This window comes from Stigmatopora nigra, chromosome 7 (assembly GCF_051989575.1).
Source record: "Stigmatopora nigra isolate UIUO_SnigA chromosome 7, RoL_Snig_1.1, whole genome shotgun sequence".
In the NCBI taxonomy this organism is placed as follows: Eukaryota; Metazoa; Chordata; class Actinopteri; order Syngnathiformes; family Syngnathidae; genus Stigmatopora; species Stigmatopora nigra.
In genome coordinates, this window is record NC_135514.1 from 6233802 (window position 1) to 6258747 (window position 24946).

The following is a 24946-nucleotide window of genomic DNA, read 5'->3' on the forward strand; positions in this document are numbered from 1 at the left end:
TAAGTCATTTATTCACCCAGGAAATGGCATCAGTTAAAAAGCTATCTTACATAAAGCACTATCAACACATATCCCACTTTCAAAAATAAACATGCAGGATATACTCCAATCCAATTAGTGAGAGGCATTTCAACAGGAACTAATATATGAGGAAAAAAAAATAAAAAGCTGGGTGGACAGAACAAACAGTGATTGCAGTCTGCACGTCTCGTATCACCCACCCGGATAAGTGTTTATGTGTAATGCACTAAAACATGAGACTAAAAAGCACTGACCTGCAATGTAATAACATTGACAAATTATTTAGTTTGAATTATTTAGTACATTAATCCCAAAAATATACAAAGTTATTATAATGTGTTGCAGGGGAAATTACCATGACAACACAAAAAATAAGGTTATGATGTGCTTCTGGCAGCAAACTATGCAGAAAGAGTGCGGGAAACAGATGCTGAGTTACAGTATTGTGTGGACTGCCATGATGAATTGGCCTTGATGAGCTAGAGACTTTGCACTTAAAGTCTCTTTACAGCTGTCAAACGTTTATTGATGGCCAAAAGAACCGACAGACAGAAACAGAAGGGAGGAAAAAAAGCTTAGCCCCGACAATCCAGTACATTTTTTCCTAGATTGCAATGTTGTCTGCCATCAAACATCTAGAGAATAAGAATTTTATCATGCTAATGCAGCTAAATACATCTATGTTTTTCAAAATGTAGCGAGATAATCGATAAAAATCCAGACAGATGAAAAATTTAATTTCCCATTTATGATGCAGTAGTCCTTCAATTTCTCATGGAAGAAAACTACATTAGTTAGAGATTGATTCCTAAAAAAATAATTTAACAAGATATATTTTATTTTATTTTTTTGTGGTAAAGGTAGATCTTCTAAACCTCTTTCCAGACAAACGTAATCTGGATTTATACAAAATGCATGCGCGCTCATCAAAATATATCAATCAAATGTTTCCCCACCCACTCTTGCAAACTGCGGTAAAAGTAAAATAGTGAACACCAGACTCACCATTTTAAATAGTTTAGCTTCAGTCAAAGAAAAGGTTGTAATTTGTGTTCCTTCATTGAGATGTTTCTGTTATTTAAAACCATTATTGTGCTAAAAAAATGCCAAAGTTGTTAACATTCCAATTTTGAAAACACTTATTGAAAAAAAAATGTTTTTCATGTATTTGTTCACTGATAAAAATCAAATCAATGATAAACACAGTACTGTAAGAAAAATGCAGCAAAAATATCTCCACATGGATTAAATTGTCACACATCAAGGAGAGCCGTTAACTTTGTCTTAATGCTAGTAATTTTTGAGAGAGTTTCACATTATGCATATCAACCGCTGGTAAGATGGTAGTTGTTAAATATTTCAATAAGAGAGACATAAAGCAGGAAACTGCTCTACCTCAGTCAGACAATCACAGAAGAAACCCGATTCTGATGACATATTAATGACGATGGAATCTTTACTCCTTTGCATAGTTTGAACAATTCTGTATATTTATGTTCTAATACTTGGGCAGCATATTGAACATACTGATGTATGCTTTTTGAAGCTGTATTATAATGTGGCAATGCCATTTACAGTGTTTTACATTGTCTTCCTATTTAAAATAATGCAGTTTTCCCTTTATGGAACTGTGTGCCTGTGTCAATCACGCTGTCTTTTTTTTTTAATCATGTCCTGTTTAGCTGATTCGAAATGCAGAAAGGTAATACTTTTCACTTTTTTTGCATACATGCAACATACATTTGGATGCATATTTAATACAAAATTGATATCTTTGATCATTTTAATGGGTTTATGATGTAGTATTGAAGACAGTAGAACAAATTATGATAAAGTATGCTTCTACTCATTAAAACATTCAAGTTATGAAACCATTTCTGGTATGAATTAAATTTGTAAGTAGATGTAGCACTGTCCTTCTTTAACAAAAGTATCAGGCTTTACAAAATAATTTAAAATCTATGGTGATACATAGGTTGCTATAATACTTTGTCAAGTCTAAAGTGACAGCCAAATGGCTGTGTCTGGAAAGAATCCCACATGATTGCCTGGACAGCAGTGGTGCTTCCTTCCAACTGACCACACTACATCAGCCCTAAAGGTAGTTGTCACACATTCCTACCATCCGATTAGTGAGGCTTGGTAGCAGCATGACACCAAGAAGGATTAAATGGAAAAAAGCAACAATGATAGTATTATAAATCCCTTTTTTTCATGCATCTTCCCTTGTTGCTATTGTTCTTTTGGCCACTCAAACTCTCTCAGTTTATTTGCTTCTCCTAGAAAGAGGTTGCTCTAATTTACTCTTCCTATTTGTATATTTATTTACTTTTTTTATCAAGGAATATACTCAAACAAACTGCCCTGATTGCAGATACTGGCAATGTGAGACTACAATACCCTTAACCTGCTTTTTTCAAGAGGGAAGCTAAATTAGGTAGATCAAATGTCTTTAATTTACAGTAAGCACCGATTAAATTGAAGCATTTCTGTTTAGTTTATTGTCAAGTGTCGGTAGCTAAATAAGACTCATAAATCATGTGAATAATGGCTTTACCACTAGTCAATTCTTCAGAGGAAAAAAAAACAGCACGACATGATTTAAAGACTCGTCCTTCCACTTTCCAATGGCCGCATGGCATTTTACTTTCAAAATCACTTAAATAAATGTCGGCACAGCCAAATTACTGCTATTGTTCAGACTATAAAAGTAATTTTCCATACTCTATAGAGACTATAGTGTTTAGTTTTTCATGATTGTTCTGGTTTAAAAAGAAAATTAGGTAGGAGAATCCAATTAATTGGGAGTTGTACTTTTGAATTACAGGTTGAAAGTTTAAGTCCAGCTGTGTATGTAAAAGCGAAACAACAACAAAACAGGTCCCTTCATTTCCCACTCCCTGTGAATAATATGGCAAGGAAAGGCAGCCAACTACCAGAGAAAATTGTAATTCCTATCGATTTTAGGGGCACAACAAACTGTCATACACCCACTACAAATGGTGTGTTCTGTCATAGCAGAGGCAAAAATGACAGCTACACATCCAGTAGATCACCTCAGTAAGCTTTGGTGTTTGCAATCATCACTCATGTCTTTTTCCTTTTACCTCAAAAACTCAACAGACCGCAAACTCCAAATTAACATTCTTGACCATTAAGGAAGTACAAACATAACATCACAGGCCAAAGAGTAACATTAAATGAGGGAGAAACCAAACTAATCAATATCAATGTGGAGTTTACTTCATTTTTCAAGTTAAAAATCAATTGTGGCATGTTTGTTCTCTCTCACTTTCTATTTACAATTGGCCAGAATGTGCAAAGGCGTAGCAGAAAGATCCGTGTTCACATTCAATTCATGAGTTGACATGTATGGATTTACAGCATGAAAAGTATTTGAAAGAAATACTTCATAGAACATGACATTTACAAAAGACACAAAACACTATTTTGTGTCTTCTTTTATAGAAAATAAAACTGAATTCTCATATATTGAACCACAACGATAAATTGTTATTACTACAGGCTCAAGGTCTGTTAAGTTGCCACTCAAGTAGTACTTGTTGTTCTCCTGGTGGACACTAACTTTAGTTTATAAGTCCTATTCCTCTGATATTTCTCAACTGATTTTCTTTCTGTATTGATCCTCGGGCAGTATTTTTATTTATTTTGGTCACTGCTGCTCCCTTAATTGCAGACTTATTAGTGCCTGTGTTTCCTGTGTTTTTGGATACTAGCCTGTGCGCACAACCTTCAGCCTGTTGTGTGCTGTAGCACACTTGTGCCTGTTGCCCTAGGTGAGAAATAAATTTAAAAAATTCGTTGAGAGCAACAAGTCAATGTTGCCGACATTTGTTTTGCCTCAATTAAAACAAAACGTCAATTCATCCATTACTTCAAATTATTTATTCAAATTCAACACAACAGGGTCACAGGGTGCTGGAGTCGATCCCATTAAAAAACTGATCGAAATTAATGTTATCTCGGATTATTTGTTTTAGTGTTATCAGTGTGAGCTGCATAAATGGTCACTTATTGTTTAGCAATATATCTTTGCTTTCCATTTCTTTATCTTTCTATATTCTGCCAGGACATGTATACAAGGGCTATATTAATAACAAAATAAAATAGTCTGTCCGTTTCTATTTTCTTTGTGTCGCATTTCAACCTAGGTTAACTTTTTTTTCATTGTTTAATGATTCTGTACATAAGAAACCAATACATTTGTGGACAAGGAAGACTGAACAATAGCAACAGCCATTGTGGAGTATCCATGCAGAGCAAATGCTTGGAAGAGTAGTTTCTAGACGTGTGGGGAAAAAAACGACTGCCAGACAAACATATTTGGCATTAATATTTCCACGATGCGGTCAAGCCCTAATAAATAGACACACAATCATTTTCTCAACTGTTAGGAATTGCAAATCATCCTCACTTCCAGGCAACATTTCTACCTTACAGGTAGACAAATCATTTGTGAGCACATAAATACAATTAAATTAAATATGACCATACACAAATAAAGATCGATGGGGTGCCGATTGAGCTGCTAATTGTGTATGGTACAATCATCCGCCTTTGTTGCTGGCAGCGTGCGTTCAGTTCACACCGAGTGATGGGATGAATCTCAATGTAAATTGTTGTTTCCTTTCTATGTGACTGCTCCTGACTGGGAACTGAGTCAGGGTGTAGTCTGAATGAATAAAGCAGATGGAGGGTTTTTTTTCCTTTTGCTTTTGACAAACAAACAATGGGTACGGAAAGTATTCAGACACCTTGAAACCATTCACTTTCTGGGGCATTGTGACCATTGGCTAAATAAATAAAAAAATAGATTTTTATTTGAAAAACCACAAATGTACACATTTTTAATAATATTCAACATTGCTTTGGTTATTGTAGTATTTAAATGTTTTTTTATTATCTAGATTTTGCTATACGTGACTGAAATAAAAACCCTATTTGTTCATAGACAAAAGTAAAATAAGGTTTGGCATGAAAAGGCAAAACGGCAGGGAGCTGTAAATTGTAGGGTGAGGAGGTGAGCTTTTATGTTGGCCTTGAATGCCCCCGCAAAATGTTGACACAAGACCAAATAATTCTTTGCTTCACTACACAAACAATCAAAATGTTTTTCTTCCATTCCAAGTAACTTGATTTTGACAAAACCAAAGTGTTCCGATCAAGTAAAGACAAAATAATATGTAAAAGAATATCAAATGATCTCCATTCTTATTGTTTTGTATGTAGATTGCCAAGATAATATTGCTAGATTGCACAATAATAGGATTTCAGTGGAATTTCACTTTCTTTCTCTACCATTTCCATACATATTGATAGGTATTCAACATACTTAACTGCTGAGCTTTGTTAGCAGTCTAAAAAAATCGATTGTGATTGTTGATTGAGGTTGACTCCCTGAAAAGTGAATCTTGGAGGAACACCCCTGCAATGAAGTTTCTCAACAGGTTGTTTGATATATATAGGTGGTAGTAGTAGGTTCAAGCCACGGTTTATATCTTATCAGTGGTGCAGCAAAGTGTAATTGGAACAGATACTTTACTTCAGGGTCTCCACAATGGTGCTCAATGTGGAGTTTTTTTTGTTTGTTTGTTTTTTTCCCACAAGCGATTCAATAAAGACAGTTTAACCAATGACGTTTTGTTAAAACAAGCAACACCTGAATGCATAACAACTGTTTTTACTTAATGATTTCAAATATTGCCAGGACTTACCTTGTTCTGAAGTTTGTTGGATGTGGGTGTCCATCATACAAAGATAAAAAGTCATATTCTTCCTCCACAGCAAAAGACTGAAAAACTATATGAATCCTGTTGCCATCTCCTGCAACAATCACCCAGGTACAGTTTGCTCCATTGGGGTAACCATATGGAAAGCCAGGGCTTTCTATTGTCCCGTTTCTCCCCTTTAAAGTGCCTCCACAAGTATGGATAAAACCTGCAAAGAAAGGAAGAACACATTCAATTGATATAGTCAAACTGCATGGCTGAATAGTTACTGAATAAACAAAGAGTCAGTCACAGTAAGATATTGGAAATGTACCTATTTGTATCATGAATGATATACAGAGCTAAAATTCGGTTCTATTTCGTCACTTATTTATAATTATATCTTATTGCTCATAATTATTTGCTATAGTTAAGACAGTTTTGTTTACATTATTACACTGGCTGACCTTTACTGCTGAGGAAGTCTTTATCGCATATTTTTCTACATGAGTCCGAGTCATCGGATCTTGAGATCTGCCGATAAGGATCTCAATCCGATAAATTAGTAATGTATTAGAAATAATCTTTGGGTTTAAAATTCTAGCTGGATAATTACAGTATAAACGTTCTGAATACATTTTTACAAATTCAAAATAAACAGGTATGGCAATTTATAATATGTACAATTGCAATAGCTGGTTGCCAAGTGGAAAGCCCAGCCAAAAAGTAGCAACTATAACATTAAATTGATAACATCAAAAGTATCGATTCATTAACCCTGAGAGAAAGCTGTCACGTCCCGTCCCAGGAGCACGAGTGCACTCTAGTGTTGACACATGGACAGAAAAGATAGATTTTAACCATCAAATTAAAACAATTAAATCTCGGTTTGCGTTATTGGTGCCAAATAAGAACTGTTAAACTGGTCTCCAATCTGCACTTTGAGTAGTATGTTGACAGCAGCGGTATATGTGCAAAGACATTTTTTTTAAGGTGCTTGAAAGATGGCTGATGATTGATCACACCATTGCAGTCATTGGGGCTCAGACTAGTAGAATGTATTCTTTCTGGGCACATGAGATAAAGGACTGCATTGCGTGCTGTTTTGTATGAATTAAAATTGCTTATACTTTATTGTAACATGTGCCTAAACAATTGCAACTCATGTATTGGACATCCCTGATATACGGGATTGAATACTGCACTGATATCCAATACGACCAAACTATTGTTACTGTTGCCGAGTAAAAGTTCATCCTTGTAGAATTTAGTACTGTAATAACAGCTAATTTGTACTACTACGAACCATGTTTTTTTCCAATCCAAAAGATTCCTTCAAAGTAAAGAATGAAAAGTCAGAAAAATTTGACTTTGTGGCCACTACTTTCAGAGGCTTGGAAATTTTCAGAACTAAATTCAACAATACCCCATTTGCAGCAAATCAATATGCACTGACTTGGAAATAGTTTTTTAAAAGTAACTCAACACAACTTTTCATAAAGCATGTTCAGCAGATGAATACCAAGTATGAGACATCAATATCAAATCAAGACATATAAAAGAAACAAATCGAGAAAGATAAAAACGCTAAGACAATATAACACAAGGTACATTGAGCAAAAACAAATAGGTAAATGAAAAAAGAAACAAATAAAACAGACAATAAAATATGAGGCTAGTCCCATACTGTGCTGAATACTAAGGAATAAACTAGAATTTAAGACAGGTTTTAAAAGTTGACAGTGACTGATCTGCTGAACTGAAGCACCAAGCAAGAGGGGTTGAGAGAGTAGAGTCCAAATGAATTCTAAAAATCAAGGACAACTAGTAGAGGGGGATAAAATGGGAGTTGCATGCTCAGATTTACAAGCTCCAATTAAAAAACAAGCAGCTGCATTTTGGACCATCTTGAGACGTGCAAGGGAGGCCAAAATTAAGTGTGTTACTGTAATCCAGCACGGATGTGAGTAAAGCATGGATTACTGCCCCAAAGTTCTTATTGGAGAGAAACTTTGATTTTTGTCAGTTGCATAAAATAAAAAATAAAAACTCTGGACTTTGGTTTTGCACCATTTTCCAGTCCAGTTGAAAATCCATGTCCAATTTAAACCCCAATTTCGAAAATGTTTGGTTAAAATAAATGTATCAATAGGGCCAGGTCTAGTGTTCAAGATGAGGTAATTTGACCAGGAATTATTCAAATTTAAAAAGTTGGTAGCCATCTCGTTTTTTCTGGTTTTGAGGAACGAACCCTTGACTCAGAACAGTGAGGCTAATGCACTGACCACTTGTCCACTGGGCCATTATATCAAATATTGATTGTGGTACTAGGTATTGGATCATTTGTGCTGATTAAAAGGCTATTCTGACCAAAATTGTACCATCCATTTTTCTCGGCCAAACTTACTCTAATCACCTGAAACACAATAGCAGATAGTCTCAATCTATCAAGACACAATTTGATCCCGCAATTTAGTCCATCTTGTTGCTGCTCGGCTGATCACCTCGTAATTCGTAACAGCATTTCCAGAAAGCTAAATTAGTTTTCCCCATGCTGTCCTTTTCTCCACAATGGACTAAAATCGGGCTTCCTTTGGAAATAACTGTGGCGGTTATAAGGAAACCAATGGTACTCTAAGAGTGAGGAAGTTACATGGACACTCTGGTAGGTTGTTATATTGATCAATAGATCGTTTTGCCTAATTTCTTGTTCATTCTCTCCTTAGGTCATAAAGTCAGAGTGACACTGCCTGATTCAAGGGCCTTCAATGCTGCTGCACATCTTAAGCACTTTCTTTTATGGACAGTGACAAATGAATTGAAACAAGCTAAATAAATGACACTATCGTTTTGGTAAATTAAGGTATAGTGCCATAAACATGAAGTGAATTTAAGGGATGTTCTTAGATCATAACCAAGTTTAAAATAATTTTAACAAATTAGGCAGTGCCAGTAGTATAACTTTGCATATAATTTACCATTCAAAATAGTGTTGAAACCCAGATTTCTAAGATGAGTAAATTGATCCTCCTTCTAACTATCAAAACACTGTCATTTGTTATGTTTTTGATCTGCTCTCTCACATTTGTTCCTTGCCTGGCTACATCCCTCTCAACAATACATTTTCTCTTTTTCTGAGCTCTGTTTGCATCTATTCTTCGTTTCTCTCTTTTTTTCCCAGCTGCACCATCTTTCATGAATCAAAATCAATGAATTGTCACACAACACACAGGCTTGTAATATATTAAGCACTGCCAGCTGCAGGAACACATGAGCTATGAAAAGAACATATTATGCACGCATGTTATTACCTAAAAGGACAAACAGTACATGTGCATGAAACAGGTTGTACCTTAAATGCATTCATTGCTTAAACCCAAACCATATCTACTCAGAGCTCCACTGTCAGGGCTCAGTTGTCTTCCGACCCCCTTCCTTTGTTTGCTTTGCTGTCTGCTAAGAGGAGCTTTCTGCAATCTGCATGTGCGTGCTACATCCAACATACAGTTTGATGAAAAAACAAATTAACTACATGCTGCGAATGCACAGTGCGGAAAAGGTGATTCAGTTGTATGAATCAGTATCATGTACACATAATCCAGATTCACACACGGGAGTCTCAGCAGGTAGCCTGACTGCCTAAATAGTCACAGCTGTTGCACAGATACTTCTCAGTTCCACATTCAGTTTTTAGAAATTACTGTTTGTTTAGATACAAATAGAAAATATAATAATATTATTACCATACTTGGTGATTGTAATATGTTGACTGAACACTCCAAATTATCCATAGGTGTGAATGGTGAATTTTTACATTGTGACTGGTGGGCTGTTAGTTTATGGTGTCCCCTGCCTATGACTCGTATTTGTCTGGGCTCTAGCACCCCATGTCACCTCTGTCAGGATAAGCGAATGAAAAATCAATGAATGACTTACAAGGTCTATTCCTTTACTGTGGGTGTAATCTACAACTGCATTGTTTGAAATTTTTGCCCACATAACATGCTGTCTGAATATGTGTCAGTAGGAAAATTAGCAATAGTGTAATTCCTTTTGAATGACCTTATATTTTACAGGTGATCACACTGCATCCTGGGAGAAGGCATTCATTTGTGTGTATTGTTGCCCTTGCACCTTGTAGAGCCGCTCACTAATGCATAAAGCAAAACAGAGCCTCCGATTAGTTTCTCTCTGACTAGAATACAAATTTGGAGTTGATAATGACTCTCAGCATTTCATGTTGAAGAGGATGGATAGTCCAAACAGCTTGGTAACAAATGCCTTACCCATTTTAGGGAAATTAAAAAAAAAATTCAATGCAATCGTCACTGGTTCATTATTTCAGCAAACGTAACAGCATTTAAGTTTATAAGTTGTGTGTTAAAGTGTGGGTGTACGCATGTATAATCAGCTGCAAAAGATTTGCCTCCTCATCCTACCCCAATGGAAAATGTCTTTCCATGCCTTACTCATTTTAATGGCTTATTAATCAAATTTCTCATCTTTTATTCTCTTTCTCGGTTGGAACGAATTAAAGCTTTTGCATGTAAAATGTGGCTCTACTTCCAGTCTAAGTTCCAAAACCACTTCTGGGGAGGAAAACTTGTAAATATATGTTCCATTGTACACTAATCAGAAAAAAAGGCAATGACACGGGACAGTAAGAGGGTTGGCTCAACAAATTCACAAGTTTCTGTCAAAATTGAGTATATTTAAAATCAAATCAATTTAGAAAAATAAAATTATGATCAAATTCACATGTATTTAGATATTTCTTAAATTTTGAAACATTTTTTACACTGCTGAAGCTGAAATTTTCGATTTAAGCTGCTTTAACTATATTAGTGAGATGAATCTAGAGCATTATTACAAAAGATTATGTTTCTGTAATATAAAAGAATTGATACCTCTAGAAATATTAAATGTATTTGATGGAAGCTTTCAACCACAGTGAAAGACGTACCGCAAATAGAAATACTTGAGGAGGAACTTGGGATTCCAAGCCAAGGACATTTTAAAGCTAGGGCATTTTGAATTTCAACTCAAGAGCCAGTAACTGAAGCATCAACCCTCCACGGACATCATTACAGCCAATGTGTCAATGTTGGAGTCAAAAGGGGCAAATGATGGAAGAGAGACAAAAGATGAAATACAGATATTTGGTCTGTACAGTTTGGGTATTTTTTCAGGACTCACAGCATGTTAGTATCAAACCATTTCATTGCAAAATTCATGAAGAAAAACAATCTATCAATAAATTCTTTCATTGCTGCAATTGGTTGGCAACCACTTCAGAGCATACACTTTCTCCTGCCGATAGTCAGTAGGCATAGGCTCCAGAAGTTGAATAAAACGGAAGATATTCTTTTATTATTTGTTCAAATTAAACTGTACTAAACATCGCTGTGAATCAATCTGTTCTCATTTTATAAGTCTGAAGTAGTTTGGATTCGATCCTTCATTGAAATTCGTGACCGAAACATAAAGTAGGGAAAAAAAAGAAGAATTATTTATGAAGCCATTAAAATGAATAAGACATGTAAAGGCATTTTCCATTGAGATGGAAGGGCAAGTGCATAGCAAGGAAACCTTGGTGCTGGGTGAGGGCGGAAGCAAGCGTTTGGCAAGGGAAATGTCATTCAACTGGGTGATCGCACGATTTGTGAAATACTGAGAGGTACGTTTCCCAACCAGAATGTTTTTGTATATACAGGCATTCAGAAGTATTTGCCATACTAAACTGATAGGTAGGTTTTTGTAGGACACTTTAGTGTACCACTGGCAACAGCAGATTGATTGCACATTTTTGTTATGATGCATAATGAATGCTGTTTTGTTATACCAAGGCATTGAACATTAACGGCATGTGACCGACCCCCACTATAGTTTGTAAAGTAAAGTTAATACTAGCAGGACCAAGGGAGGATAAGTTAGCATAAAATATCACACATTTGAAAAAAAAATTAAATTAGTCTGTAAGGAATAGAGGTTTGCTTTAAGTACCACAAAGGCCACTGTTTGATCCATAGTGTTTTGCCCTCACCCTCATACATCACAGCGTGTCTCTTCAAAGACGGTTGGAGCCCACCATCCAACAGCGTACTGAACCATGCACTTTCAAGCTCCTCAACTTGACATATTTTTCCACACGTTTTATCCTTACAATTGCAACATTATATATAATAAAATACAAGGTGCTCATGCTTAAACATGGTTTACATTGTTTGCAGCATTTTGCACCTGGCCATACATGAAAGGAAACCAACACACGCCATTATCCATCAGTTAGGCTTAGATAGCACATGGAGGAAAGATAAAGGAAGCAAAAAAATGTCAATAAATTATATCCTTTGCTGCAACACTCACCTCTAACAAATACCCTCAACCAACTCAATCCTTTACAAAAGAAAAAAAAAAGACTTTTGTCATACTGCTTATCTTGACAAAGGGTCGTAAAAATGAGAAATAATGTACCGGAAAGTCAGTGGCCCAAACTTTCCGGCTGATACCTGACTGGCCAATACCTGACAAAGAAAATAAAAGTGGTTTTGGTCTCAAATTATTATTAGTTTTTGATCAAAATGATACAATTGAAATCAAAAAGATGATTTATACGAGCTCAGTAGAATACACTGCACTTGCTACTAGGAGGTTGACAAGTGTGTGGTAGTATTAGAATTTCCCACTGATTGTGGACCCGACCCGTGACATGCACTGAACACCAAAAGATCTTCTCTTTTACTCCCTTTGAGCAGCTAAAAATGAGACAATCTGGTTTTCTTTCCAGCATTGGAAATTGTATTTGGCTCTTGCTCTTATGTGTGGGCAACCACAACCTACTTCTTGTATCAAATAAATATTTTGTTCTAATTCAAACCATTAATTATCCATATTACAAAAACATTTTAAAAACATTTGAATAATAGCTCACTTCACTATATATGTATATATAGAAGAAAAAAATATATATAAATTTATTGGATTTTAATGCCTGTTTTCTCATGTTTTTTTGGTTTCATAAATTTTGTTTAATCCCTAAGAAATGGCGCTTATGTATATGTAAACATCACTAGGTAGTTAGGCACACCTGCAAATGGTAGTGTTTCTATTCAACCAAAAAACCTTCATTTTTGATTGATAATGAATAATAAGTAATTTAAAAATGGGATGGCTTGTATTGAGATTAGTTGGCAACCAGGGTATAACCTAGTCTACTGCTCATAGCTAGCTGGGATAGTCTCAATGAACCTAATACTGATGAGCAACACAGAAGATGAATGAAGTCCCATTCAGGCTGGCACTGAATTATCATGATTTCAGGGTCAATGCCATTGATAGAAGTCCTAATTAGCTGGCCTAGGAGGGCTATTCTGCGAACTAAGGGTTGAGGGTTTGTTGCACGACAGTATGTCGATACTTCCCAAAAAACCCAAAACAGGGATTTTCCCCATTCCTGATGTGTTATTTGGCCACATGCTCAAATGCGCATCAGACTATGTGTGTGACCAGTTCCGAGTGGTGATCTTTGCGCTGTCAAGGGAGGAATTAAAGAAGAGGCAACAAAGGCAAGCGAGCAAGCTGCAGCGACTCTGAGGGCAGTACTGTCGGCTACCATATTGCCAAAAAAACGGATGAATTTCAATCGAGGGGTAATGTCAGCCTGGACTTAACCGAGCTGTCACAGACGAACTCTCTGTGGCTTGTAAGGGCACATGCATGCTTGCGTCATGAGGGCTGCTAAGTTGAGTGACAACTAAAGTTTGACCTCGAATAACATGCATATTCCTGCTGGTGGAATCATTGCTCAAATGTGTATTAGTACTTTTGAGCCCTACTTTAGATACCTGGCGGGTATAGTATTCATTCAAACGTGGGATTCTCATTAACACTTTTCTTCTGTGTCCAATTTACAACCATGCGTTATATTTTTTTTTGGGGAGGGGGGGGGGGTGGCTAGGTGTCTTTCAATTCTATTTATTTATTCATTCATTTATTTATTCATTGTTTCATTCATTTATTCATTCCTTTGTTTATTCATTTATTCATTTATTTATTCATTTTTTACACCCTTTTTTAAAAATTAGAGCAAGAATAGTCTTTCTGTTTTTAAAGTGAGTTCAGGACGGTAGAACTAAACAGACAGATCTAGACCAAAGTATATTACAAATATGTTTTGAATCAGTTGGTAAATAAAAATTCCACTCTATAATTAATGTTTATAAATGATTAAAGAATGCAGTGATTGATGTTCACGGACTGGAGTATTGTAAACAGTGAAAGAACTTCAATAAACACGACAAATTCTGAATCAAAAATATAAATTTAAATAAATCAGAGGTCATGTTTCCCTTTGAAGCCTATGAACGACCACGACATTCTTTCTAATTCAGAAAAGATTGTTTAGAAATTAAAATATATTTCTCCAATTGATGGTGAGCTGCACTTTGTGCCTAAGATCAAATGGGGAGAAATGAGAAATAATTCCCTCATAAGCATAACCAGCAATGCATGCAAACATTGGCCATGACCGAGCCCTGAAATGTATGCCCCCATCACACAGTTTGTCATTGTGGCTTGGCTACACCTTCACTAATTATACAAATAAATGTGTATAACCACAGTTGTGCATTATGCGTGGCTGCATGCTTAATGAAAAAGAAACTAAGCAACTGAACCTGAAAGAATGCTCTTTAAAGAATGACTATAACCTCCACAGTGTGCCACTCAAATGCAAAAACTAGCATTGGAATATTGGATTCAGTAGTTTTAAATTGCCCACCACTGGGATGAAAAATGCTCCAATCAAATACAGTGACACACTTATACCAGCTGGCATGTGCACAAATATCCACTCCATTGCACAAGGAAATAGCAAGTGGCCAAGGATAATAATCTTTGAAAGCCTAGGTACTCGTTTAGCTGCTTTCTTGCCATGTTCAATTTGCGGTGTAAAAAAATAAAAATACCCACAAAAGTACTCCTGTGCCATTTTGCACCTTGCAGCTGATGCCAGGCCACTGTGGAAGCTACACTTTTACACACAAAACACCGTGCCAACATCTCATCCAATATTACCCCAACCCTTTTCCCCCCAATGTTACAAAACAATAACATCACAATTTCTTTTTTTTCCCCCAAAAAGGGAAAACGGCCGCAGAGCAACGACATCATTTTTTTTCAAGTAGCTAAAACAACATCCCTTATTTATTTTTTGAGTAAATTCCTGCTAATGCCTGCTTCATATTTGTCATGTTGGGACTCCTCCAGGGGGAGGAGTAGTTTCACATTTTTGATGAAATCATAAGCCACCTTATGGAGATCATATTCAGTGCCAAATCTACATCACCCATCAACCTCTTCTATATTCATTCATTTTCTCTATCACATAACAAGTCCTTTTGCAACTGTCTGCATGACATGACCCCAAAGGAAATCTAAATTTAGCTCCAACCTTTCTGTGTAGAGTTTGCATGATATCCATGTGTCTGCATGGGCTCTCTCCCATTATAATCCAGTTTTCTTGCACATCGACCAAAACATGCATTGTAGGCTGGTTTAACACTAAATTATCCCTCGGTATGAGTGTGAGTGTAAATGGTTGTCTGTCTCCTTGTCCCCTTGGATTGGAGGCAACCATTCCAGGGTTCATAGGCTCCAACACCCCCCGCAAACCTTGTGAGGATAAGCGGTAGGGAAAGAGAATTAATAAATATAATGCATTTTTTCAAGGATCTTTTAGAACCTTGATCTACAGGGTCTAATTCCCTTAATGTTTTCAAGGGCATAAGATGGGTTGAACTAAAAATTGTAGCAATATGCAAAAGACAAAGAGTTGTGTAAGAAAAATCCCATTACATTTGTAGTTTTCTGTACAAAAGTCTAGCACTGCAGCTCTGACCTTGAGATGCTAATACTTTCAGTGCCATTAGATGCTTCCTGTTGGAGTGTAACTACAGATCTAAACTGCTGATGCAGCTATTTGAAGACATTGAGGCGGGCAAGGCTGTGTCATATAGCTAAAATAGTTCAAAGTCAAAATTAGACAGAGTGAGGGAAGAAAAAAGAGCTGAATGAATATCCACAAAAACTCATTAATAAAAAGAAAAAAGAAATTCATCAAGACTAAAAAGGTCACTGCATAAATCATTGGTTACCAATAAATTAAAATACACATCAGTAAATGTCATAAAAGTTACACATTAGACACCTACACAGACATATTGAAATTATTTTTGAATGGAGATTTTACCTTAACGTATTTTATATGATAAATGATACATTATGTTAACCTACTAAAACCCAGACTCTTGCAAGGCATGCATTTTTACAAGCAAAAATGTTATGTCCACACATGTAGAGGCCAGGTCATAGGGGTTTAAGACAGGTAAAATAAACTGTAGAATTTATCAAACTGACCTTAAAATGTAGTTTAACAAAAACCTGCAATCCGTGCCTACGCTCCATCTTTAAACTTAAAGTAGTGCCAAGGGTCTGAGTTAAGGATAAAACTATCAAATATTTTGAAAATGATAATTCTCTTAATCATACTACTAATTAAAAGAATAATCTCAAAAGGATTTTGTTGAAATTACATTTTTTTTATGGAATCATTTTTTCCAAAAGGACTGTTCATTAATGAAATATTGTTTTCATTTGATACTAGTTATTTACTGATTAAATGCAACCAAATGAATGGCAAACAACCTCACTTGAGACGGAGTTATAAATATACTAACGTTTTTTAGCTATTTCTTGGAAATGATAAACATTCGAAGGCTTATAAATTCGATAAACACTTCTGAGACATTTTCAGGTTCGAAATCATTAAATATGAATTGCAGGTTATTCATACTAAGGCTACACATGTTTCATAATCTAGCAAGTTATGTTTTTTTCATCAATTGAGGATGATTCAGGTAATGGCTTGATCGATAGCTTGTCAGAAAAAAAGAAGATGAAAACGTTGATCATAGTTGTCCAAAGCAAAAACAGATGTTTGTAAATGTCTTACATTGATTCTTTACAAATATAATTCATCTGGTTAGATTAAAGTCATAAATTTGAGGATTTGGGAAATTTAAAAATTATCCAATTGTTCTAAATGACTAATAATTTATAGAAATAGTGGCAGATTCATTGTATGAGCAATTAGTTGTCATTTAATCTATTAGTTTTGGCAGTCCTAATCTGCATTAGATTATCATCACAACCACTTTGATTTCAGGAGATTTCAGGTAGACCGAGCCGCAAAAGAGCAGAAGGAGAATGGGAATTTACAAAGTTTTCTTATTTGACTATCAATGAATCAATGTTATGTCAATTATTTTTATTTTCAACAATATTTTTCAGAACTTGAGATTTCCTATTTTTTTTTACTCATCCTTTTCCAGTGCCACTGAACAGAATAAAGCTTTTGAGGCCTGCTTTACATTCCACATAATAGCCAAGATACAACAAATTCAGAGAGAATTAAAAATGTTTCTCCTGGGTGGAGCCAAGTTTTGCACTCTATTTTGCCTGAGCTTGTTAAGGAGGCACTGCTTCATGCATAAGATAAGTTTAAATGAGAGCAAGCGCTGGTTGAAGTGTGTTATCTGCAAAGTTGTTTTTTTTGTTGTTGTTGTTTTGGGGTTTTTTTTCAGCGCATTTTCAAATGAATTCGTTCTGCAAACAGCAGGTTTTGAAATTGGTCTCCAGCCTTGACGCAACATGCGAGTGTTTTGGCGTCAAATGAGTGAATGTTTTATTGGAGTAGAATAAAAGGAATATTTTTGGAGCAAGGAAAGCATCACAAAAGCTTGCCTCCCAACTGAAATACACCTTGGATGCGCTCACGCAACCCCACTGAAGTAGAATGTCAAGTGAGTGAATATTTTATTTTTGTATAATTGAAAAAGAGCCAAGCTTTGTGTCATTGAACAATTGTGTGCCATTTCCAGGACATCCAGAACGGAAAGATAGTCTGTAGCCCAATCGCACCATGAAACCTACCCAGTTCAATAAAAACCAGCCCAATTTTAAGCTTCTAATTAAAGATTTTCTTTATTAAAGCCTATTTTCATACTGACTATGAGCACCAGGCAGGGGACATCCTGATTTGGTGGCCAGCCAATCGCAGAGCACAAGGAGACGGACAATCATGCATGCTCACACTCATGCCTTGAGGCAATTTTAAGTGTCTGATGAATTTTAATCGTACGTTTTTTTAATTAGTTTGTTGAATATCAGGATAGGCGGTAGAGAATGATTGAATGAACAACTATACGTATGAACCAGACATTACTGCAGTCCACAGCTCACATTTTATGTGGTGCTGAAAGGACAGTTCCATAGTTTCAAAACGTCATTTGAGTCAATGTGCTGTTACAAGAAGGCGACAAAACTAAACTTCAAAGTGTAGACCTACAAGTGTGATTGTTCAAATTCTCATTTTGATCAAAAGTAGCCCAGATTTTAATCACTCCACCCAAAGCAATTGTCTCCCTACATTGATCCTTTGAAAATAGCTCAATTGACCCCACCCAATCCGGCGACACAGTCTCTCTCTGCAATGTGATGTATCTACCAAACACATTGCCAAAGCCCACGAGCAACACAACCACTTTACTGAAAGCCAATCAGAAAAAAAGGATATGAAATATCTATTATACAAATTGAATTTCAGTCAGCTGCATTTTAATAAGCATTCTACTCTTGCAGAAACTCATGACCCAAGCAAAGAGAACTAAATAGTTTGGAAAATAAGATTCTACACAATTCTGAACAGAACTAAAATTGTCTAGAAAACTTTGTTACCCTAGGTTATAAAATATAATGTAAAATAAATAGGATAAAACTTTAGCATCTCTTAAAGCAAGAACGAAAAACTCCTGGTGACACCACACATGAAATAGAATTCTTAATGACTAACTAATGAATTCCTCTTAGAACCTCCTTCAGTGATCTTGCTAGAGATTAGGTAAGTAAAAGAAACAGATTTTAAAAAATAAAATATGCAATTAATTCCTTGTCTTTTAAATGATCTATTGTAATCGTGCCTCATACAAGGTGAGCTACCTGCCAATCTTGTATACACCATTTTGTATCAAAACCATTAACTACAACAAGAGATCTGTACAAAGTGTCCACAATAAAATGTTTCAAAAAAGCTAAATACTACAGAGACAATTTTCAATTCATTGTAAATCATTGAAATGGTCCAAATCTAAGTGCTAATTCCCTCATTTCATTTGCGTTGCATGCACTTCAAGGAATGGCATTGCATTACATATAACCCAGTCAAGGTTTGTAACAAATGGATGCATATGTTGTTATCAGCAGAAATAAACACTTATCTCCACTGTAAAATGGACAGTCCATCTAGAATCTCTGGCCTTGACTCTAGAAGGCACGTCCGTGTAATCTATTACAATTCATCTCCACCAAGGATGAGCCATTTTCTTACCCAGGACAAGTTTTTGACAGCCTCTTGTTTAAAGAGAACTGCTTACATTATCACTGATACTGAAGAAAATCGGATTAAATCAAAGCCAACAATGAACTGAAAATCTGAAAGATTTGCAAAACTTAAACTAGGGAGATGTCAATTCTAACCAATGGATCAACAATTTTAGCACATTATGTAATGATGGCATTAATTTTCTTTCCTATTTCAATGGAACTGTAAGGATTCTTTAAAACACCGCCTACTTAAGACATATTTTTAATTCTTAGGAGATCAAAGATTCCAGTGGGATGATTCCCAACATCCAGTTAGCCCATAATTACACAGACAAAATGTAATCCTGATCAGACCCCGCATCCTTTGCAATCTGTTTACATAATCACATTGCAACAAAGTTGTCAATGAATAAAATGGAAATGTGACCACACCGCAATTGGAGGCTGTGTAGTGAATACTTAAAATAAAAATGAATCTTATAACATTGTGCGACCACAGCAATCTAAAATATAGTTTTCAGTGTATAGTGCTGGAAAAAACATATCTATGCTTTTTCTTCAACCTCTCAACAATTGATGTCCAGGCTCAGTGTACTCAAGAGAATCTAAATGGAAACGATTGAAAAGCGAGCACATTACATCATATTCAATCTCAACTATTTTTTAGCAACACGATGAGAACTAGGTCTTTAAAAGCTCCACTGAACTGCCCTTGGTGAAAGAAAAGGGGCGGGGGGGAAATTCAACTGGATGTCTGCGCCACGAAATCAGGTCATGAACCTTATGTAGTTTAGTACCGTATGAAGTGCTGTTTTTATGGCATACTGGCTCATTAAACGATAATCAACATTTACAATTGACCCTTGTTTCAAAGTGTTTTGGTGTTTAACTTATTAGTTCAACTAACCTATTGCCTGTTATTTTCATAACAGTCATGAAATATGAGGTTGATGGCTTGAAATTCCCAAGCTTTGTGGTGCAAGGAGCCATACAATGTAAAATTTGGATTATGAGCGATTACACCCCCCAAACCCTGTATGAAACCTGTGTTTTGTAATCCATTGCTGCTAATTTATGGAATGTGCCATGGTATAATGTGGATGGACACCAGTGGGTTATAGTCCTATGTGTTTTGTGTACTTAAGTTTTTTTAATATGTATAGTATTTGCTAAATTCAGTGCATTTTATCTGTTAGAAATTATTTAAAAAGTTATTTCAAACTTCGTAACAAGGCATTTGTTAGACAGAAAATCTATCATAAAATGTGAGTATGCAGTATTTTTAAGATACTATTCTTCCACTGTCTTAGTTTCTAGTTGTCTTAATTTGGCAGAATCGGTCATTTGTTTTTGACATCACATGGCTTCACGCCAAGCCAAGCGTGTACGAAAAGTACAATGCGGACAACTGACTGATTGGAGAAAATCCGCAAGGCATGGTTTTGTCATTTCTTGGTCACTACTGCGACAGTGTCAAGCCTCTGTGTCAATGACAATCTTTCTCTTCACTACGACTTGATTACAGACAGCAAAGTCATGCCATAGTCAATTAACAAGATGTAAATCTGATTTACAATGGGCCCTGGCTGCTTAGAGCATCCTGAAATGAGAACTGTGAGCTGTTGTGTCAGTTAAATGGCAGTTTTATGTGTTGTCACCATGACAACAAGTTACATTGCGGAGTGTTCTGTGTAGTGGAAAATCAAGTAGACCCAGAAGAAAGAATATCTGGTTATCTACTGCCAATTTGATGATCATCAACAGATTGGTTGATACATGCATTAGGATGGCTCATGCTGTCAACTTGAAATAAATTGAATTCCCCAAGTTTTCCCTTTGCAAAAGTGTGTTTCTGTTAATCAATTGTATTTTGTCCCCACAGGTCGATACCCTCTGATGACAGGTGAGAAATGCAGCCAAACAACCAAGTATCATTAACTTTGACTCCAAGTGACTCACTTTGCCATAATTCCATTATTCATAATTGGTGGAGTGACAAGAATGAATTAGTTAGCTCACTGGAGCGGAACAACTGTGCATCACTCACAGGAAATAGATAACAATACAACAAAAGGGAAAAACTTTCATTCTAAAACACTCTGGAAAGGAGATCAGAACATGAGTCATAAGTCATACCTAGTTTACATTCAATTATGTATACAACATGATAACCGGCCAGCATCAAGAGAAAACCACTGTTCAATCAGCTTTTCCCTCCTGACTTCCTCCACTTTACCACCCAAGCTTCATCATCGCCCTTTACCTAACTCCCACCCTTCTCAGTTCCTGGCTGCCTGACTCCTTAATGAGTAACAGAACGAGGAGGATTGGCAGTGGCCCCGAGGTTTGACATTGCCACATTGTGGGTGGTGATAAAACAGCACTGTGGCCGACTCTGCTCATACTTGGGTGGCGCTTCTACTCTACATGCAGCACATTCCACCCACCCCCAACAGACAGACATGAGAATTACTCAGAGAGCAAACAATCTGCATGGAAATTGAAATCCGTGGGGACACACATACAAACTCTAAACAGATAAACATTGCACACTCGCATAAGGTGTTAAAATACATATTTGGGGAGAGGATGCAGGAAAAACTGAAATGGCATTTAAGGCTTTAACCATTTAACCTTGCAATTATGTTCAATATTAAAGAATATTTCAGACATTGTGCTCATCCAAAACAGCGTATTAACCATTGTCATTAATTGGCATGTTTATTTCAACTAACCGTTTATATGGGGAATTTAACTCATTGGTTGCAATTGACAGCAATAGACGTCCAATCTATTTTAACAGTCAAAGTGGAGCCTAGCACCTTCAATGGAGCATTTGCAGCCAGTCCTCCCAGTGCAAATGAATTGGACGTTGATTGTGTTCAATGGCAGGTCATGATTTAAATGTGATTTTTTATTCAAAATCTATTTTTGAATTATCACTTAGCTTTTACTTATAGACAGACATTCATTAAAATATCAAATGTTTTAGAACCTACAATAAAGTTAAAGGGCAGTTTTTAATTTCAGGCATATCATTAAAAAGAAACAAAAAGGTGGACAGAAAGTCTTAAAATGTTTCCCAACAATTTGACATTGGTGTCAGGGTGAAAACATAAGTGCAATTTTAAGGAAGAGCTTTAGTCACTTTAGTCAATCATTCCTCAAATAGGCAATTCCAAAACCATGACAAGATGAATACTAACTAGACCACCTTGCACCTGTATACTGTAACTGGTCCTAAACCAGGCAATAAACCGCTTCCACGTGACTATTTACCAGAAGCCCCCTCAGAATAACACCTGCTAAGGGAGCCAATGTAGAAACCCCCTTCAAAAAATATCCAACATCTAAACCTTGACATAGAAACAGTGAATTTGCGCGACTTAAGCCAAATTAAAAAAAAAAAAAGCGCAGGTCATTGCGCCTGAACAAATTAGTACTTCGCCCTCTAATCAAAGCAGCTCACGTAGGCTATTAGGAGACGCTGCTGGAAGAATATTTATTCCGAGCTCGCTCAAAGACTGCATTGAGCGAGCAAAACCGCTGAAATGCGTCTCTTCAACTCCATCGGCTGAGCAAAGACGTGCTAAATTTTTTTTCTTCCTTTTTTGGGGTCGGGGACGCGCAAACACTACATGCGCATGATGGCGAGTTCCTGCAACGCGCCTTACCTTTGACACAGGTGAACATGAGAGAAAAAAAGAGATTCCAAAAAATAATCCCCGTCCTAATCCCCATCGTGGTGGTGCTGGCTTGAGCTCGGCCACATTTAACGCAAACGTCCCTCACTTCCACAGATCCCTCGTAGCATTCTTCCCGGTAAATCCGCGTCATTGTCAGAAGTCGGACGATATAATCCCTAACCTATTTTCTTCTTTTTATCTCTGTTTTTTTTTTTGTTTTCTTTTCCTCTTCCGGGGAGATTCCCTCTTCTCGGGAGATAAGGCACCCCGTGCTGTAGGTACGCCGAAGGCAGAAAAAGTGAGCGAGAGTCCAATTTAGGAGAGAACCCAAGCAACCTGGACGAGGGCTCGAGCATTTCTGCCGAGAGGGGCGACAAGTGTGCGCGTCTCCGGCTTTGCTTTTGCGCGACCCCCGGTGCTGCACATGGTTGCCTCCATGGACGCACACGCGCACGTCCCGTTCAGACTATATGAACGGTGCCGTTATTGATCTGCAATAGTGATGTCTGCCTAGAGCAAGAGAGGAGGAGGCGAGAAAGAGCGAGAGGGGGAGAGAGAGGGAGAGAGAGAGGAGAGAGGTGGGAGGCAGGGGGGACGTCCTATAGAACTACAGTGTGATGTGTGCCGCGCAACAAATCATGAAGTGGACGTGGGTGGCAAAAGGAGGAGGAGGAGGAGAGGGGGAGGGGGATGAGGAGAGGATGAGGATGAGGAGGAGGATGAGGAGTTTGAGCACGAGGAGGATGAGGATGCAGACGAGGATGCAGATGAGGAGGAGGATGCAAGTCTTCATCCAGTGTGAAGGGAACCGTTAATGAGGTGTGCGTGTCGGGATAGAAATAAGGTGGCGATTCCTAGGGCATCGTCCCGTCTGGAATATCAAGGAACCTCTCGCACTTCATTTTAAACTTAATTTGAAAGAGAGAGGGGCTTGGGTCCAGAATGTAGTCAGAATTAGCGTTTGGGACATTTGCATTGCAAAGATGAGAGAAGCGTGCCCAAAACCAAAACCTCGAGCGGGTTGCAGTGGGGTTCTTCTGCCATCTAGCTTTCAAATGATTGGGAAGCAGAGTAGGAATGCAGCATCCAGTGTATTGATTAACCCTTTATAGGGAAAGTGACTATTTCGGGTAATTAAAAAACTAAGTAAAATGATTTTATATTACTTTATCCCATAAAGACCTGGAATCGACATACGTGGACATCACAGGTTGCATACAATATCACAAATGTGGCATAAGTAAAATGGGATTTGGATTCATTCATTATATTTTTTCATAAATAAATACGTTTTCGAAATGTATATATTATTAAAAATATAATTCATGAATTTAAAATGACTAAAAAGTGAAATATTTGGCCCTTCTAACTGACATTTAGGTCCATTTTAAAAGAAAGATCATTGCCTTTAACTCATTGCCTGGAATTGCCAATGACAGACCTCCAAATCGTTAAAATTTGGGAGGACTTGCCGTGATTGCTAATATTTCAGCGCCATTTATGTGCCAGACATCCATTTCCTTTTTACTGGGTGCCTGCTAGAGATCATTTTTTTTCCAGACTCTCCCAGACTAAATAGATTGGACGCCTGGCCCTGTCAATGGAAGCCATTTCAGTGCCCTGAAATGGGTTCAGCCCTCATACTGACTGAGTCATTTCAGATATTGTACAGTACAATAATCTCACAAGATTATGCCACACAGCATTTTCACATGTTTACACTGAGGAATAATGAAAATTAATGTATAATTTACAGACATGGTCTCTATTAAAAGGGATTTCAAATGTGGACATGGGTTAATTTGTACCTTCCGCCATCTGATGAAATAATTTTAAATAACTCATCCTGGTGCGGATAACCCACATAGATAGTACAGTATATCAGATAAGTGGATAACTGTGCTCATCCATTCAATGAATGGTCTGACATTTTAAAAAAAATCTCTATTAATGATGACATGTATGAAATTACCTCTGTAGAGATCAATATCTCCCAGTGCAGCATTAGAAGGCATGAAGTCAGCTGGGTCAGTTCATGAGGACACCTGTGAACAATTCACAAACAACCTA

General features: G+C 36.8%; 1 protein-coding gene across 2 annotated transcripts in view; it reads right to left on the minus strand.

Annotated features, from left to right (window-relative positions):
- The window catches only part of LOC144198896 (CUB and sushi domain-containing protein 3-like), a 161106-nt gene extending 137744 nt beyond the window's left edge, over positions 1-23362 (minus strand). For both annotated transcript variants that reach the window (XM_077720109.1, XM_077720107.1), the window contains exons 1-2: positions 22865-23362; positions 5757-5979 (exon numbers count right to left, since the gene is read on the minus strand). In XM_077720109.1, the coding sequence (XP_077576235.1) occupies positions 5757-5979; positions 22865-23027 (386 nt within the window). In that variant the 5' untranslated portion in view covers positions 23028-23362. The remainder of the gene's footprint in view (positions 1-5756; positions 5980-22864) is intronic.
- Between the last annotated feature and the right edge of the window lie 1584 nt (positions 23363-24946).